Source organism: Camelus ferus, chromosome 31 (genome assembly GCF_009834535.1).
Source record: "Camelus ferus isolate YT-003-E chromosome 31, BCGSAC_Cfer_1.0, whole genome shotgun sequence".
In the NCBI taxonomy this organism is placed as follows: domain Eukaryota; kingdom Metazoa; phylum Chordata; class Mammalia; order Artiodactyla; family Camelidae; genus Camelus; species Camelus ferus.
This window is the reverse complement of record NC_045726.1, coordinates 9,350,559-9,367,977: the sequence shown is the minus strand read 5'-3', so window position 1 is coordinate 9,367,977 and position 17,419 is coordinate 9,350,559. Positions and strand designations below refer to the sequence as shown.

At 54.7% G+C, this 17,419-nt stretch overlaps 1 protein-coding gene across 3 annotated transcripts in view; it reads right to left on the bottom strand.

Moving 5' to 3' along the window:
- Nucleotides 1-709: 709 nt before the first annotated feature.
- Nucleotides 710-17,419, bottom strand: part of KIF13B (kinesin family member 13B) — a 165,768-nt gene continuing 149,058 nt past the window's right edge. For 2 of the 3 annotated variants that reach the window (XM_032470947.1, XM_032470945.1), the window contains exons 38-40: nt 13,086-13,148; nt 8,667-9,546; nt 710-5,226 (exon numbers count right to left, since the gene is read on the bottom strand). In XM_032470947.1, the coding sequence (XP_032326838.1) occupies nt 4,934-5,226; nt 8,667-9,546; nt 13,086-13,148 (1,236 nt within the window). In that variant the 3' untranslated portion in view covers nt 710-4,933. The remainder of the gene's footprint in view (nt 5,227-8,666; nt 9,547-13,085; nt 13,149-17,419) is intronic. The other variant, XM_032470946.1, reaches the window with a different exon arrangement.

Here is a 17,419-nt window from a genome sequence, read left to right as displayed (position 1 = left end):
GGAGTAGCTGACCGCACCCCTCGCCAGTGTGGGCTGTGCCTCTGGCCCACGAGCAGGACCCCGCAGCCACCTCAGGAGGCCTCCCTCCTCCTCGCCCGAGCTCTGGGCTGGGCCCACCCTGCCCTGTGCTGGTCTGAGCGCGTGCAGGTCTACAGCTGGGTGCCACGTCCAGCAGGTGTCCGCCTCAGGGCCCAACAAATGCCATCGGGTTCCACGGCCTGCAGGGACTGGACCCGGCCTGCCGGCGACCACAGCCATAGTCCTCCCCACAAACACCTTGTTGCAGAACCTCTGAGGGTCCACTCACCTGTGCAGCAGTAGAAAGAGGTCCTCTGCTCCCCAGCTGGGGCATCCAACGCGGGGCCCGTCATGCAGGGCAAGGTGGACATGAAGCCGAGGCCTGAGAGCTGGGATGTCTGCTCCAGAGAAGCGGTCTCCTGATTAGATGGTCCAGAAGCTCCGATTACCTTGGGTCTAAGGCCATCAGAGGTTTCTGCTGGTTCTTGGCTCCTGAAAAAGGTCTCAACCAAGGAGTGGTTTAAGACTGGCCACAGAACCATCATGAACCCAAACCTCCCCAACCTTGAAAAACCCACCTCAGTCAGTCAGAACCAGGCCACCCCAGCCTGTGGGACAGTTGGAATGAGCCCAAACACCCCTGCCTCAGGGTGGGGAGAGGAAAACAGTAAGACGACCTCAGACGCAGGCATGAAATCATCTGGTTTTATTTAGAGGCTGCTGGTCATATGACGGAAAGGCATGTATGGTACAAAATTACAGAAGTTTAGTTCATTATACAGTACAAATCATTAAGTCTTTACAATTCATTACAGAGTCTTTGGATTTAACTCCCATTTCACATATAGCAAATCAATACACTCCCCCAATCAGAATCACTTCTTTACGTGAACCCACCATACAGAACTCCGCACACACAGAAGACGTTCCAAGACTCCCCGCACAATTAGCGTCAGCAGCACGGCAGAAGGCACGCAGACTCCTCAGAGAGAGACGCGCGTGGGGACAACGGAGTCAGGGTCTTGGGCTGCACGACCCGTCCTGGAGGCGAGGCTGGACAGACAGAGGGGCAGCCAGGCCTGGGAGCTGGCTGGCACGTGAGATGCGGGCCGCAGGCAGGCCTCAGGCAAGTGCAGCTAATCAGCTGGGAAAACAGGTACCCGCGACGTCCTGGTCAGTTTCACATACAGGGAACTTTAAGAGGAGGAAACGTAAGGGACCAACAGGGCTCTGAACACCTCCTAAGCCTTTCAGACTCAAGGGGCCGGTTCACAGCTTGATTCCCTCACTGAGCACGCCGGGGCCACCACGCAGGCCCAGCCTGGCCACAGCCACACCCATGGGCCGGGTTTTCTCGCCCTCCTGCTCCCTCTGGCCAGGCTGGGCATCTGGGACAGCCGCCCCCACTGCCCCCCACAGACCCCTGGGGTCTGGGCTGGATAACCCTGCATGTGCAGAGTGGGAGGCAGAGGCCCAGGAGGGCTCCCGCTGGCCTCTGACCTGACCTCGTGCAGCCTGGAGCCACAGACAGTCCCTCACCGGCCCCAGCGACCACACAGCCACCCTCTTCCTGCTGTCATGTTAAATCCCAGAGCCTGGCCTGCTAGAAGCCACATCTCAAATCCTAAAGCTGACATTTATTTAAAATTAGGTCTGTCTGTCAGTAAGGCGAGAACAGAAGGTGGGTGAAAGGGAGCCCCCCCGCCACCGGCAGCCCAGACCCTGTCAAGCTGCACCCTCCGCCCGAGAACCTCGGTGTGTGGGGGCTGCTTGGTCCACGGCTTTCCCACTCACAGCTAATATTAGTCTGCAAGAGAAGCCAGAGGAGACACGGCAGCCCAGGGCAGGATGGGCTTTCTTCATCACCTACGAGTTGGAGGACGGTCCCCCAACCCCCGCTGATGGCAGCACATCCCGGGTTCCCCTGTCCACCCATCCAAACACCGGCCCGAAGGGATGTGCACATCTGGACCAAGAGGACAGGAGGGTCAGGACGTGGGCCCTGCACCCCTGCAAGGACCCAGCACTGCCCCCATGCCCCGCCTGGTTCTTCCAGAGGCCACCTCACTGCCTTCGAGGGTCTCGGACATCTGAGGGGCCAGAGCAGGGTCTGGAGAGACAGGTCAGCCACAGCCTCCCGACAGCAGTGCTGGCCTCCAGCCGTGGGGACAGCTCACTGAGAACACAGGGGGATGACCTCTCCTCTCTCACACACCACCAGCACAAGCCCAAACCTGCTTCATTCAAAGCCTGGGCAAGCTGGGAGCTGCAGACTTGAGACCAGCTAGGGTGCCGTCCTCCCAGAGAAACGAGGGCTGCGCGCAGGGAAACGCCTTCCCCAGGGGCAGAGATGCTGGAATCCCGGGAAGGGACCTGGGCTGTTCACAAAGCAGGCCTGGGGAGAGGCGGAGGCCAGGCTGCAAGGAGGAGAAGGTGGCCCTGAGGGCTCTTCAGACAACGTAGCTGCGAAGGCTGAACGTCTCATCCAAGGCCCTCAGGGCTCCCCGCAGCTCCGAGCACAGGCCCTCAGGTGGCGGGTCCCCTGGAGGCCTCTCCCATTCGGTTCAACCCAACGACAAAGGAGTGTGACCCCGCACACCCGACCCAAGCTGGTTCTGCGAGGTTGTCGACGCCCCGTTACAGGGCAGATGGGCCCCAACAAGTACCTGGCTACATATATAAGGATCACACACACCCACACCACCTCCCATGTCTACCGGTGGGCTCGGTGCACAACTTTCTGCCTCAGGGCAGGTCACCCGAGGCCATATGAGCAAGAGCTGCTGTCGGGACCAAATTGCGATGGTGGTGTCCACAGAGGAGAATCTCACACTGAAAACAGGTTTTGCAAGAGCACTTCTGTGCTGGGAAGGAGGTGACGTAGAGAAGCTGGCACAGTGACAGCACTGGGTTCAGGGCCACCCTCCTGGCAGGTGTTCCCAGAAATGCAGCAGAGGACAGGAAAGGGTGCTCTACTGGCCCCTCAGGGGGCCCCTAACCACCCATCCTTCTGCTGGGGCAGCTGATGGTGGCGGGGGAGCACCGGGCTGTCGCTGAAACCTGCAGACTGCGCGCTGGCCAGCAGGGAAGAACAGGGACAAGGGAAAGAGCCTGGGCCGGGAGTCAGAAGCCAGAGCTTCTCGGTACCCTGGAAAAATCACTGAACTTTCCTCGGCTTTAGCCTGTTCCCTGTGAGATGCCTTCCTGCTCCAAAACCCCAAGTATTTGCTGAGATCAAGGGGTGAGACCTCAAGACTCCCAGCCTCGCCCTCCCGCCAGCATGAGAGGAAGTGCAGGCCAGGGCAGCTCCGGCCAGTGCAGGTCTGGTCTGGGGTCAGTGAGCTCCGGTGACTCCGTCCCACCCAGCAGTCCCCACGGTGACAGTGACTGGCGGTCATCACATCCTAGAGAACTGAAATTTCTTTGGAAAAAGCTTTCTGGATGGATGTCTCTTTTAAGAGCCTAAGCGTGAGAACTAAAGAGAGACAGACAAGAACACTGTGTGTGAACCCCAGCCCTGGACTTCCATCCCCAGCTGCCAGGTGTCCCCCATCCCTTGCTCATAGCACAGGCCCTTGAGGCTCCTGAGGTGACAGGCAGGGAAGGCGGTGAATAGTGGGCACCAGGTCACTGGGCTACCGCCTTGGTAATCCCAGGAGCACCGACCTCCCAATACCAGGAGTCCCGCCCTGTGCCTCCCTGGAAACCCTTCGCCCCCCTGAGAGCGAGATGCTGGCCGTATCCCAGCCTCCAGACCCTCCCAAAGAGCCCGCAGGGAGGGCTCTGGACCAGGGCGGTCCTGACGGAGCTGGGTGATGCTCTGGGATGCTTCATGTTGTACCAGGCACCATCCAGGACAGCCTGGCTGTGGCTCTGCGAGAGTCCCAGGGATAAAAACAGGGCGGGGAGCCCTCCCTCCACGGCCCATCTACTGGGCTGCAGCCCCACGCTGAGCCAGGGCGTCAGGGCACAGAACAGGCCTAAGGATCTCCCCAAAACCAAAATTGCACCAAGTGAGGCTGTGACGCCTCTGACTGACTTTGTCACCGACTACGAAAGCACAACAAAATTCTCCAAGTTTTCGTTATAGCTTAGAGTAAGGCCACGTGTGTATCTGCATTAAAGGACACGAGGAGGGGCACTGTCCTCTGGCCCCTCCAGAACCTCTGCCCGAAGTAGGAGGCTGGCAGCTCCGAAGAGACCACAGAGGCCAGTTGACGTGCAAGGCAGGCCCTGGGCATTTGTGCCAGGCGGACGATTGTGGCTCGCAAATGATTTGAGATTTTGAAAAAATAAATATAAATAAATATATTCCAAGACCTCTGTTAAGGGAACAAATGGCAAAGAGAAACCTGCCGGATATAAAGATGCTAAAACACCCACAAAGAAACCTAAGAAACCCCGTGGAAAGAAAAAGGGAGAGGCAGAGGGGGTCAGGCCCAGGGCCCCAGGCACTTGCAGGAGCTGGAGCTCAGTGTGGGGGTCAGGGCGACAGGGGTGCCACGAGCCTGGAGAGCAAGCCAGGACTCGGGGCAGAACTCGGGTGCTGGCCCTGAGGGCAGAGGGAGGCAGCCCACCTTCTGTGGAGACGGAAAGGCACTAGTTACGAGTATGTTTTAAGTTAAGAGGTTAATGGGGTTGTCAGACAGAAAACAGCAGCCCCCACGCCCAGGGGGTAAGCCCCAGGCCCAGGGGCAGGGAGACGCAGGACCCTCACTCCCCACAATCCGGGACCACCCTGGCTCCTAGAACCTTCCACCAGGCCAAGACTCGCCCCGCTCTGTGGGGGAGAGAGGTCCCCAGCCCCATGTGCGCGTCGTGCAAAAAGCATTCCTGGCCCGCTTGCTCCCAGGGGAGAGGGGCCCCGCGCCCCCAGCTCCGCCCGGCCTGTCCCCGCCGAGGCCCGGGAAGGGGCTCAGCTGGCCCAGGACTTGCGGTTCTCGGGGCTCCTGTGGCCGCGGTCGGCCCGCAGCGCCGCGCCCTCAGCCTTGGCCAGAGCCGCCGTCAGGGAGGCCAGGTTGGTGGCCGAGCCCGAGAGGCCGCCGCCGCCGCCGCGCCGGGGCTCGGGGGCGCCCTGCAGCCGGAGCCCCGCGCTGCGCCGCCGGCCCGCGCCCGCCGCCCTGCGCACGCGGCCGGGCCTCACCAGCAGCCCGTAGCCGGGGTTGCACCTGAAGTACTGCTTCCCGCCGATGGAGCCATCGTTCTTACCTGCGGGGAGAAGAGAAAGGCGACGTGGAGGGGGCTCCCAGCCCGGAGGGGCCCCCACGCGCACGACGACCCCGCGCGGCTGCCCCGGGTTGAAGGGGGCGGCAGGGGCGGCGCCTGGCGGGGGGCGTGGCGGTCCCTGCAGGCGACGGACCAGACCCTGACACGCACGCACGTGCCACCAAAGCAGAGCCCGCAGTCAACATGGACAGTCAACATGCAAACCTAGGATGGAGGGCCTTGGTAGAATGATTATTTTTCCTAAATCCTGTTGTTTTTCCTAAATTAGATGGAAACTGGCAAATTACCAAATTGTAGCTACTTAGTTGGCATGTTTCGTGTATCAAGAAGGCGTGAGGAAGTTTCCTTTGTAAAAGCAAACAGAAAATGCTTGAAGGTGAAGGATGAGCTAACAGGGAAGGGAAGGGGGTTCCCCGGATCCCTAAGCTACCACGCCCCATGGAGATGGGCTGGTGGGGAATGTGAGCTTTGTAAGCAGAAACAGTCCTGAACTGTCCACATTCACTGCACGCCCCGTCGCTGCCCTCTCTCTCCCCCAAACAGGCCCACCCTCCACCAGCTCTGCACACGGTCAGCAAGGGTCACTCAGTCCGCCTCTCGAGGTATCTAACAGGTGACCTCTCCCACTCTCCAGCCACCGCCACCACTTGGCTCCTGGGATAGGCTCCCATGTCCCATCTCACTGCTCGTCCCTTCTTGCCTTACCTCGCAGGTGTCCCTTGGGGGCCCGCCCATCCAGCCTACACTCCGAGAACCCAGATGCCTCTCAGCTGCCTGTCCAGGCCAAGGTGGCCTCTGATGTCTCGTCTCCACCGGACGTCCCACGGCACCTCCAGCACCACATCTTGACACAGAATTCCTGTTCCTCTTCACCATGCCCCTACTGCTCTCGGGCTTTCCCACAGGGTCAAGGGCATGGCCATGACCCCCTTCACAGGCCACATTCAGGTGTCAGGTGACTCCTTTCCTTCCCTGACGCTCCACAGTCCCTCGGTCCCAGCCAGCACCATCCTATTCTTCCTAATTCTAACCACTGCTCACCACCTCCACATACCCCTCACCTGCAGCCTGGACATCTGGCAGCCCCCTAAGTGGCCTTCCTGTTCCCACTCTCATCCCAAGTCTATTCTCCTAAGTAAAAGCTGTCTTTTTAAATCCTCCAGGGGTTTCCTCTCCTACTGCACCATCCTGACCCGGCCGCCATGTCACCCTCCCCTGGCTGGCATTAGGCTTCCCCAAGCTCGTCCCTGCTCTGGGGCTTGTACTCTCAGTGCCCTCAGCCCACCTGCCTCCTCACATCTCTCAGGCCTTTGCTCCCTCAGTATTTAATATTTAATACCACCACCCCACCCCCTCCATCCGCTCATCCCGTTTTCTCTTCATCACAGCACTTACTACTATCACATTTTACTTGTTTGTTTACTTGGTAATTCTCTTCCCTCTAAAATGCAAGTCCAGGGAAAGGAACGTAGTAGGCACTTAATACTTACTTGTTGGCTGAACTCATCTACTTTCTAATCTACCTTAGATTACTCAGCTCACAGATACACACCTCTTTCCCAATTCCCCTCTGCACTTCAGCAGAAATGGAGTTTAGAAAACATTCTAGCCTGTGCCAGACTAATCTGCTACAACCTCTTCCAATTTATGACTTTCTTTACCAAAATTATTGAGAGACGGTGACCTCACATCAGAGCCTACTGGCCCAGAGGCAGTCCTGGGGCCTCTGGTTCCCAGAGCCCCCTCCCGACTCTCACTCTCCGTGTCAACAGCAACACCCAGCAGGCTCTCCTAGAACCCATCCCCACAGCCCCAAGCCTCGCTTCCCTTGGACACGCTGGTGGGAGGGAGGAAGGCGATCAGATAGGCAGATCTCAGCATGTCAGACACAGAGGGAACTTCCTGAATGTCCGCGAGAAATGAAAATGCGTGTCCACACAAAAACTTACACACGCATAGTCCCTGCAGCCTGATTCACAAAAGCCAAAAAGTGGAAGCAATGCAAACATCCATCAACTGATAAGCAGATGCAAACATGTGGGCCATCCTGGCAGTAGAATATTATTTAGCCATAAAAAGGAATGAAGGGCTGACCCAGGCCACAACTGGATAAGCCCGGGAAACATGGGACATGAAATAAGCCAGTCACCGAGGCCACATATTATACGACTCCACTGATGTGAAGGTCCAGACCAGATTAGGACCCTTCGTATCAGCTCAGACAAAAAGTAGATTAATGGTTGCCTGGGGCTTAGGAAGGGTAGTGTCTTGCTAATGGACCTGTGGCTTCTTCTTGGGGTGATAAACCTGTTCTACGATTAGACTACTGTCAAGGTTGCACAACTCCGTAAATATACTAAGAATCACTGAATTGTACACTTTAAACAGGAGGACTTTATGGCATGTAAAGTACATCACAATAAAGCTGTTTAAAAAACAAAAAAAATCTGCAGGACATTTGTGACAACATAGATGGACCTGGAGGGTATTATGCTAAGTGAGGTAAGTCAGAGAAAGACAAATACTGTATATCACTTATATGTGAAATCCAAAAAACAAAACAAACTAGTAAATACAACAAAACCAGACTCACAGATATAAAGAACAAACCAGTGGTTACCAGTGGGAAGAGGGTAGGGGGAGGGGCAAGATGGGGTAGAGGACTAAGGTACAAACTACCATGAATAAAATAAATAAGCTACAAGGATACGTTCCACAGCACAGGGAGTATAACCAGCTTTGTACAATAACTTTAAATGGAGTATAATCTATAAAAATTTTGAATCACTATGTTGTACACTTGAAACTAACGCTGCAAATCAACTATACCTCAATTTAAAAAAACAAAAACCAAAAACACTGCAGGACAAAGTATTTCCTTAAGTCCTGCCCTCAGTTTTTTTGAAAAAGGTGATCTCCTCCCTTGAAGGTGAGCCATTCTAGAAGGAGACTGCAAGCCCCAACAGCTCTTAGATCAGCCTGCCGCCTTCTGTCCTCCACCCCGGGCTGTCTTAGGAACACCCGACACATCTGAGCCTCCCCGCAGGGGCATCAGTGTTTGTAATTCCAGCAGAGCTGCTGTGACAGTTCAAATGCAGAGGCTCCTGTGACTTAAAAAATACAAACCAGCATTTATGTTCATTACTAGCTTTCAATTAATGTCTTAGGTTTCTGAGAAATTTCTTCAGGTTAAAAAAAAAAGAGAATCTGACTCTTAAAACGCTTAGGAAACTCTTATCCAGGGAAAATTCCTGACTCTGAAAAGTGGTGGAGGCAGGGGACCAGTGAGGTCAATAGCCTGAGCAAGGGCAGAGAGCGGGTGCTTGGCAGCCCGGGCAGCGCCGACACTCATCTGCCTGACCACCGTGGGCACAGTGAGCCACCTCAGGTGCCAGGAACTGGCCCAGACAAGCGCCACTCACCTGAAGGTAAGTCCAGCTCCACTCCGACCCACGTGCCCTCCTGAAAGTTGGTGGGCCCCACGTATCTCACGATGCCCGTCTTGTTGGTGCCCACTGTAACATACTCTCCCTCTTTGAGCCATTCTGGAACTTCACTGGCTTCTTCAGAATCCGAGGAAACTTCCAGCTTTCCCAGGGCCTGTCCCCCAGCGCTGCCGTTGCCCAGGCCTCCTGAGGCCAGCGGGTCCTCCTCGGTCCCCGAGGGGCCGCCGGGGTCCCCACCAAGCATGCGTGTGAACGACTTCAGCTCAGAGGTCCGCACCTTATGGATCCTGAACGGAGACGCCGGAGCGGGTGGCAGGGGCCGGGCATCAGGGGGCAGCTGTGGCTTGGAGACGTCGGGCTCTGAGCTGGCGGCTGCCTTCGCCTGGGGCTGGGGGCTTCCCGGCTGCTGGAGGGCAGAGGCACCGGCGCCCCAGCTCTGCTGGCCCTGCGGGCAAGTGCCTGCTGCTCCGTCCCGCTTCTCCGCGGAAGCCCCTTCCTGGGCCGCGGCCGCGCCGTCGCCTGGGGCCGTCTGCTCTGCACGGTCGGGCAGTGATGGGAACTGGGCAGCCGGTGGGGCCAGGGGCTCGGGCTCAGGGGTGGCTGGGCAGGGCCCGGGAGGGGGCGAGGCCGTAGCATCCAGGCCGGGGACGCAGGCATCAGACAGGGTGGCACTGGAGACACTGTGCGAGAAGTAGCCGCTGGATGCTTCGCTCAGGGGGCTGGGTGGCCCGTCCGCACCTTCGGGGCCCGGGGAGCCGGGCGCCACTCTCGGGGGCCCATCACAGGTCTTGGGCGCGGGGGCGGCCGGCATGGCTGGGGCGGGGGCCATGCGCAGCCCCGCGCTCTCTCGCCGAGCCTGCAGGGGGAAGGGGAGAATTCAGAGTTAGGGTTCACTCCCAAAAGGCTGGATTCGGTCATCGGTTGAGACCACAGCTTTGACGGTGGACTAAGCACAGCGGTGCAGCAGGGCGGCCGGGTTCCCACATCAGCCCCCGATCCAACCCTCTGATCCCTCCGTGCAGCCTGGCCTTCTTCCCGCCAAATACCCATGCCACCTAGGCTCCAGGCCGGCGGGGCACCTGCCCGGCTGAGAGCTGAGCAAGGCAGCCACGGGCGCCCTCATCGCCTCACCTCTGCGATACGGGGTTTCTAGTAAGGAATACATATTTGGTCTTAGACCCGCTTTTTGGCACAGAATTCCTCAAACCCTTGGGATTTCCTACTTGGTAAGAAGATGAAGGTTTCCTGACTCTCATAACAAGACCCTTTCAACTGCATCTGAATTTCTGTTAATGGGGTGACTTCTGGAAAGCTACCAAGGGAAGGGGCTGGTTGTCCATAAAGCTAGAGGGTTGGAATTTTCCATCCCACCCCTGACCTCTGGGGAGGAGAGAGAGGCTGGAGGTGGAATCAACCACCAATGGCCAATGATTTAATCAGTCGTGCCTATGTAATGAAGTGGGGCCTCTATAAAAACCCAAAAGTACAGGGTTGGGAGAGCTCCTGTGTTCAACACGTGGAGATCTGGAGAGAGTGTGGCACCCAGAGAGCTCCCCGTCCTTTCCCACCCCCAGCCTTACGCATCTCTTCCATTTGGCTGTTCCTGAATTATGTCCTTTTATAATAAACTGATTACTAGTTAAGTAAAATGTGAGTTCTGTTGAGTCACTCTAGCAAATTAATTGAACCTGAAGAGGGGGCCATGCGACACTCTGATCTGGAGCCCGCTGTTCAGAAGTACTGGTGACAACCTGGACTTGTGACTGGCATCTGAAGTGGGGGCCGTCTTGCAGGAGTGAGCCCTTACCCTGTGGAATCTGGCACTGTCTCCAGGTAGCAGGGGTCAGAGTGGAGTTAACTGTAGGACACCCGGCCGGTGTCTGAGGATTACCTGGTGGACACTGTGGGACGGCCACACCGGGCCGGTGCGGTACCAGTTGGGCAAGGAAGCCCTCACTCAAGCGTGGCACACAGCAGACGCACACGTGAATCTCAATCCTTTGTTATCCCCCAGAGCCTCCCCCGTCCCTGCACTCAGCTAAGAACTCTGCTCCCGGGGAAACAGCTCCCCTTGCCCGACAGCGACTTCCTGGGGAGACTGAGAGGATGAGCAGAGGCCAGGAGAGCCTCTTCCTCCTGCAAACCCCAAACGGTGGTCTCACTGGAGGCCCTTGAAGTGCCGCCGCACAGCTTGGCCAGCTCTGGCAGGAAGTTACGAGCCTGGGGCCTGGCGTGGGGAGGCAGGGGAGGAGGGCGGACAGAGGCTGCCTGCAGGCTGTGCCCTTTCTCTGAGAGGCCTCCCTTCCAGCTGCTGCTCAGGCTGGTCCTGCGGCACCGGTCAGGGAGACACAGGGGCCGAGCGAGGACAGAGCTGCGGCCAGCCTCTCCCTGTCACGTCACCGTGTCCGAGTCACTCTGGCAGAGGCACACAGAGCCCCCTCTCCCAGGGATGACGACACCCACTGCTCATCCCAACACTACGGTTTCTGAGATGCTCTAAGGTGTTCCTCCACTGATAACTTTAGCCATTTGGAGCAGGCGGATTATCTTCCTATTCCCGATGCACAATGCTGGAGGGCCAACAGACGGAGTAGGGAATGGGCTGGGTGTGGGGGAGAGGGTGCGGCTCAGAAAAAGAAATATGTTTTCAATATTTACGGAAAGATTATTTATATTACAGGAATGGCCATTTTCCATTTGAAATACAGGATTTATTTGAACTGGGAAGCAGCTGAGATCTATAAGTCTCTTACAGTTACTTGGCTTAACTCAGCAGTTTGATAAATCATGCATTTTCACGTGAATTGTCATTTATAATCCTGTCTCCAGAGGCCCTCCTTCCCCCACAAGGCACACTCTCGGGGTACAAAATTAACGGCACCTCTTGAGATTAACAACCCATTTTTGTGATGGATCTCTGGGCTGCAAAATTTACTAAATCCAATAGATCAATAACTGTCACCAGCATAAATACTCTAAAAGATTAGGCAATCCTTCAATCATTTTTCTTTTGCAACTTGTACATGTTTTATTTATTCTTTTCTATTTCATTTTTAATATCATTGACCAGGCAGGGAAGAATACACAAATTACTGGAGTCTAGAATCTGAACAGTAACTACGGTCCTGACATAGCCTGCGTCCCTTCCTCCTTCTGGGTAAGACCCCACCACTGTTGGACCTGCTGTCTGCTAAGGGCAGCGGGGTCAGCCCGAGGAGGGGACAGTCTGGAGACAGTATTTGCACTCCCTGCTGTTACCCAAATAAGCTTCCACTGAACCCTCTGATATGGGCCAGAAAGTATTCACTGTACAACATGGCCCAGAGAGGTTAAAGGACTGATCCAAAGCCTCCAGTAAGTGAAAAGTCAGGGCTCAGGGCTCAGGCCCACAGCGACAGTGGAGAGGCCGCGGAAGACGAGCAGAGCACTGATCACGTGTCCTCCCTGCCGAGCCAGCGTGGGTGGCACTGCAGGCTGTCCGCTCCCCACTGACTGGAGCTGATTTGTGAGTGGGAACCTCCCTGTCATCGTCGGGTTATACTTTACCACTGACACTCCCAAGGCTGCTGGGGAGGCCCAGATGTGGGCCAATGAGCAGGGTGCACAGCAAAGCCGCCCGAGGTGCACAGGCCACGCAGGGCAGCGCCTGCAAGTAAGGGATGCGGTCTCACTCTGCCGCACCGGCCTTGGGGCCCCAGTCCCACCTCCACAAAATAATAAGTAAGACCGCGGTGGGTGGACGTGGGGGGCCACGGCATTCCCTTCAGTTAAACTCATGAACGCCAAGGATGTCCTGGATTGAAAAGGGGCATTGAAAAAGGAGTGAATCCCCGGACATCTGAATTTTCAAATTATTTGGCCTCTCTTACTATTGTTTTAATAAATAAATTTTTTCCTATGAAGATACAGCATTTCCTAAGAGAACGAACGCACAGTGGGAGAAAATAGATTTGCTATTCATAAGACGAGAAGTGCTGTTCATCTGTGGGAGATCATAAGAGACTATTTTCTCCCCAGCTTAGCATCAGTCTTTTCACGCTGGTATCATGAATCAGAATGAAATGTAAAACTGAGAATTAAGCCAACACTTAGAATAAGGAGATTGTTCTGTTTATAGAAATCGCCTTTGCCTAGCAGTGGGCTATTAAAGCAACAGACTACATTAGCAGTCAAGCACCTAAAAGTTTAGCAATCATATGATTAACAAGTTGAAAATAGAAAAGTGTAACAAGCAAAATATAGAGGGAGAAGACAATGACCTATATTACAATTATCAAAACAGGAATGCTAAAATAAAAAACCACGGTGTGGACTAACAATTAGAGCACCAGGGCCACCCACCTGGATGTGGGGCAGCCACCAGCAAAGGTGCCACCCCTGCTCCCACCAACTCACCTCCGCCATCCTGGGTGCCCGGACTTCCGGGAGGGCAGACTGCACGGTGATCCGGGGCACGGGCTGAGAAAACAGGGCAGCGGCGGGCACGGGGATCAGGAGAAGCAGAACAGAGGAAACCAGAGAAGGTTTCAACCGAACAGACAGGAGAGCTTTAGGAGGACCCACCCAAAGAGAATCTACAACTTTCAGGAATTCTGACAAGTCACTGGCATGCCGAGGGCTGGGGTCAGCACCGTGTACAAGGACGTGCAGGAAGTCAGGGGCACAGCCAGTGGCTCCCCCTCCATGAGCAGAACCAGACACGTGCTAAAAACAGCGCAGTGTGCGGCCTGCTGGACGCCGCAGGCTCCCCCTTCACCCAAGGCACACGTTAACCAAGGGCCGTGTCTACACACAAGTATCACCGCACTTTACAGAGATGCGACCAGGACAGGAAAGATCGAGAGAGGTTCCAGGGGAGGTGGAATCCCAACCAAGCCTTTACTCGCCAGGAAGACTCAGGGTGCGAGAGGAGCGCGGGCAGTGCAGCCCCAGGAAGGGAGCAGGACGGCAGCCAGTGTGGCTGGAGCTCAGCCTGGGGCACCAGGAGCAGGACAGGGACGTGGACAGAGGCTCTGGTGTGGGGAACGACTAACAGGCAACACCAGATCCCCATGACGCCCGGGCAAAGGAGGCAGAACTCGAGAAGACCACTCTGCTGGTGGAAGGCAAACTGGCTGGAGAAATCACAGACTCCAGCCGTGTGTGAGGTGGTAAGAGCCTGAATTAATGGGTGCGAGCAACACGCCAAGAACTGACTTGGTCACTTACGGACATGTGGTTCAAGGCACATTTAAGAAAAAGAGAGAGAGAGTAAAAAAATAATTAGCCCCAGGATAAGGAAAAGGGCCGTGAAGAGGTACCAGTAAATGAAAAGGAAAGGAATCAGAAAGCCACTTGGGGGGCTAACCTGAGTTCACTCATCAAACAACCATGTTTCAGCAAAGGTACCGCTGCACCCAATTATGCCCTGTGACCGCCTGGGGAGAGAAGTGCAAGGAAGGATTTTTTCTGGTGAAGGTAAAGGGACCAGCAACAGGATGTGAGGAGAGGCGATGAAGTAGGAAATAGCAGGAGATGCGGCTAAACTGATGGGAGGGCCTAGAGGTAAACTAAAGGAAGACACGCTTGACCCTGCAAACACCTGGGAGTTCCTCGGGGCTGAAGGACAGTGAGGATCAGAGATGTGCTTAAGGAAGACAATGTGAGTGGCCAGCAGAACAGGATAGGGAGGGCAGCCTGCAGGCAGCAAGGCCCCAGACCCTCTAGCCCCTTCGTGGATTCCTGACCAGGGAGAACCTCCTGGCAGCTCCCACCACACGTCACTGCCCGCATCCCAGCCCCACTCCAGGGGCTCCATTTCAGGCACATCCCCTCCCTGAGCCTCACAGTCCCTCATTGCGGGGCCTGCTCTCTGTTTTTGTCTCCCCAGAGTATCTGAAATCCCCCCAAATGGGGTGGTGCTCAGAGCCTATTTCTCAGTAAGGGCAGAAAGAAAGTTTGTTAAGCTCAAACTCCAAAATACTTACGTTCTCCAGTTTGATCTTATTTAAAACAGACCAAGATTGGGGTGAAACATTCTCCTTTAAAGCATAAAAATGTAAGATCCCACCAAGGATGGAACTACAGCCGGCCAGGGTAATGCCTTTTCTAAGGTGATACGGTATGTCCTAAACAGAGCATGGAAACGTGATTTATAGCTTTTTTTTTTTTTTTATGATTCAGAGTAACTGGAAAAGTCCAGCAAATGCCTGAAAAAATACCTGCTGAAATGAATTAAAGGGTCAGCTTGACTGGGACGCGATGCTGGAATCCAGGGGGTCCGCACAGGTGGTCCCAGGCTAAAGACCTCAGGTCCACCCCTCACCACCACTCAACTCTCAGTGAGCACTTCCTGGCCAGGCAACATCGGGGCTTCGCAGACATGCCCGCCCCAACCCCCACCATTGGGATGACGTGCAAACCAGGACACTGGGTGATGAGACACGTCTGAAATGGCTAAACTCTGTGCCAACAAAAGGAGCAGATCAAGCCTGAGTGGGGCCTGAGTGAGACTTCAGGTGCTCTGACCGCAGCGACTCCTCCGTCTCACACCACTAACCTCGTGGTGCCTCCCTCTGAGGGATGCTAGGCAGTAGTGGTTTCCCGGTTACTCCGAACAAGAGAGGATCACGGGTAGAAACCTCTCCAACAGAGGACAGTTGAAAGGCACATGCTAAAGGGGTTGGGGTTCAGACACACAAGATGGGCCGTGCACTTGGGTGACAAGTACACAGGGATTCACTACAGCAGTCACTCTGCTTTTGTGTATTTCAGTTTTCTCCGTAACACTGCCCGACACGAAGAAGTCAGCTGGGGCCCTGATAACGCTGTATACACTCAGCTCAACGAGGACCCAGGTCTCAGGCGCACAAGGAAGGCACTGCAGTAGCGCTGTGGGAACACAAGATCAGAAGGATGCGGACTCCTCTCACAGGAGTGGCCAGCCAGTCTGGGGGAGGGACATGTATGCAAGTAAGAAAACATCAAGGAAACCACAGCTATCAGAATGGAAGTTTCCAAAAGCAGAGAAGATTCTAAGGAGGAAAGGGTCACCCGGGCCTAGAGCATCTCCACGAGGGTGATTTCACTCTGAGGCAGGCCTTTTAGATGGACTGGCTTTTCCCAGGGCCAAGGGACACTTCAAAGGTCAAGAGCGGCGTGACAAAGGAAGGCAGCCCTTTGAGTCTGATGTGTTCCCTCCTCTACTTTCCTGCTCGAGAAAGCAACTCAACCTTCCAAGAGGTCTTGGGAGAGGCAGAGTGATCTAGACTGACCAGCAAGGCGGGGGCATGCAGAGAAGGCCTTCGTGGATAGGCTGATGGTGGATTTTCACAGGCAGTAAAGAGCTATCGAAATACTGAATGAAGCGGCAATAAGAACTAGGCTTACAAATGATTAATCCCTAAATAGGGGAGAGAGAAAACTTGGAGAGTTCAATTAAGCAGCTGCTGCGATGGTTTAGTGGAGAGCCAGTAATACAAGAGCCTGAACCTGGATGGCAAGAGGCAGAGGAAATAGAGATGAAAATCTAGACGTGAAAGAGAATACTAAACACCTGGACACCACGCAGGGAAGGCTGGCAGGGCATCTTTCAAGACGGTGCCCGCGAAGAAGGGGACGGTGAGAGGTTTGGGGCGGGGGGTACCAGCTTTCTGTATTTGGCAATGGCCTGTGGTGAATTCAGCAACCTTATTTAGCAAGGGTACCAAAAATACCTAAAAAGTGTACTGAAATCTTCAGTGTGTCATTTGTCCTTCACATGTAACAGCTCAAATTTCCAAATGGTATTGTTTGCATCTTAATGCTCTTTTATATATCCCTTGTGCAGGCGGTTGCCTCCTATTTCAAGAGCTCAAAACATTTCAGATCATAAGTTCATTAATCCTTACGACACATCTGGTAACCATTAATAAAAATGACTGCAAAGTATTTTGCAGCTATAAATATTAAGGAGAAGTCCCATGAGGCACGCAGATATAAGTATAATTATCCACATTTCACACTACAGAAACCAAGACTCAGAAGCATTTACCTAATGGCTAAATGCATACAGGCTGCCCAGGGAGTCAGTGGCAGGGATGGAAAGGGGCTGTGTCCTCGAGGCCAGCTGAACCCAAGAACACACTGTCTCCTGAGCATGACTAAAACCTAGTGGACAAGCAGAGGGTCCACTAGGACCCTTGATCAGAAGCGTTTCAGGGAACAGATGATGGTCACTCCTCATACGGTATCTTGTCATTATTAACCCCTCGCTCTCACATGCCACCTGGATGAAAACATAGCAGATTAGCCCAGAATTTCATAATTGGGCAGTAAAGCTAATTTGGAGACCTCTTTGCCTAGAATAAAGTTTTAACTCCTTGGCATAACAGGATAGAACCTCACCTGCACCCTTCCCTTGCTCCTGAGGCTAACCAGCTGTGAGTTGAAGACAGTGCTTTGCCAGAACCTTCCCTGTGCTGTCCTTCCCCCAGGAAATCACCGTCCACCTGGCGAACACCTAGTTACCTTTTGCTCTCAGCTCCAGCATGATCTACTCTCTCTGAAACTGCAGGCAGAAATGCCCACTGCCTCACTGTATCACCTCCAACACACACACTACAGCGCCAATAACATCGTCCTGTTTCTCTGCCGACCTGTCTCTATGGGAGCCCCTCCCAACAGCAAGCTCTCTGCAGGGTAGGGATCATGTCCCATTCATCTCATCCATTAAACAGGAACTTAATGTTTATTGAACGAATAAACAAATA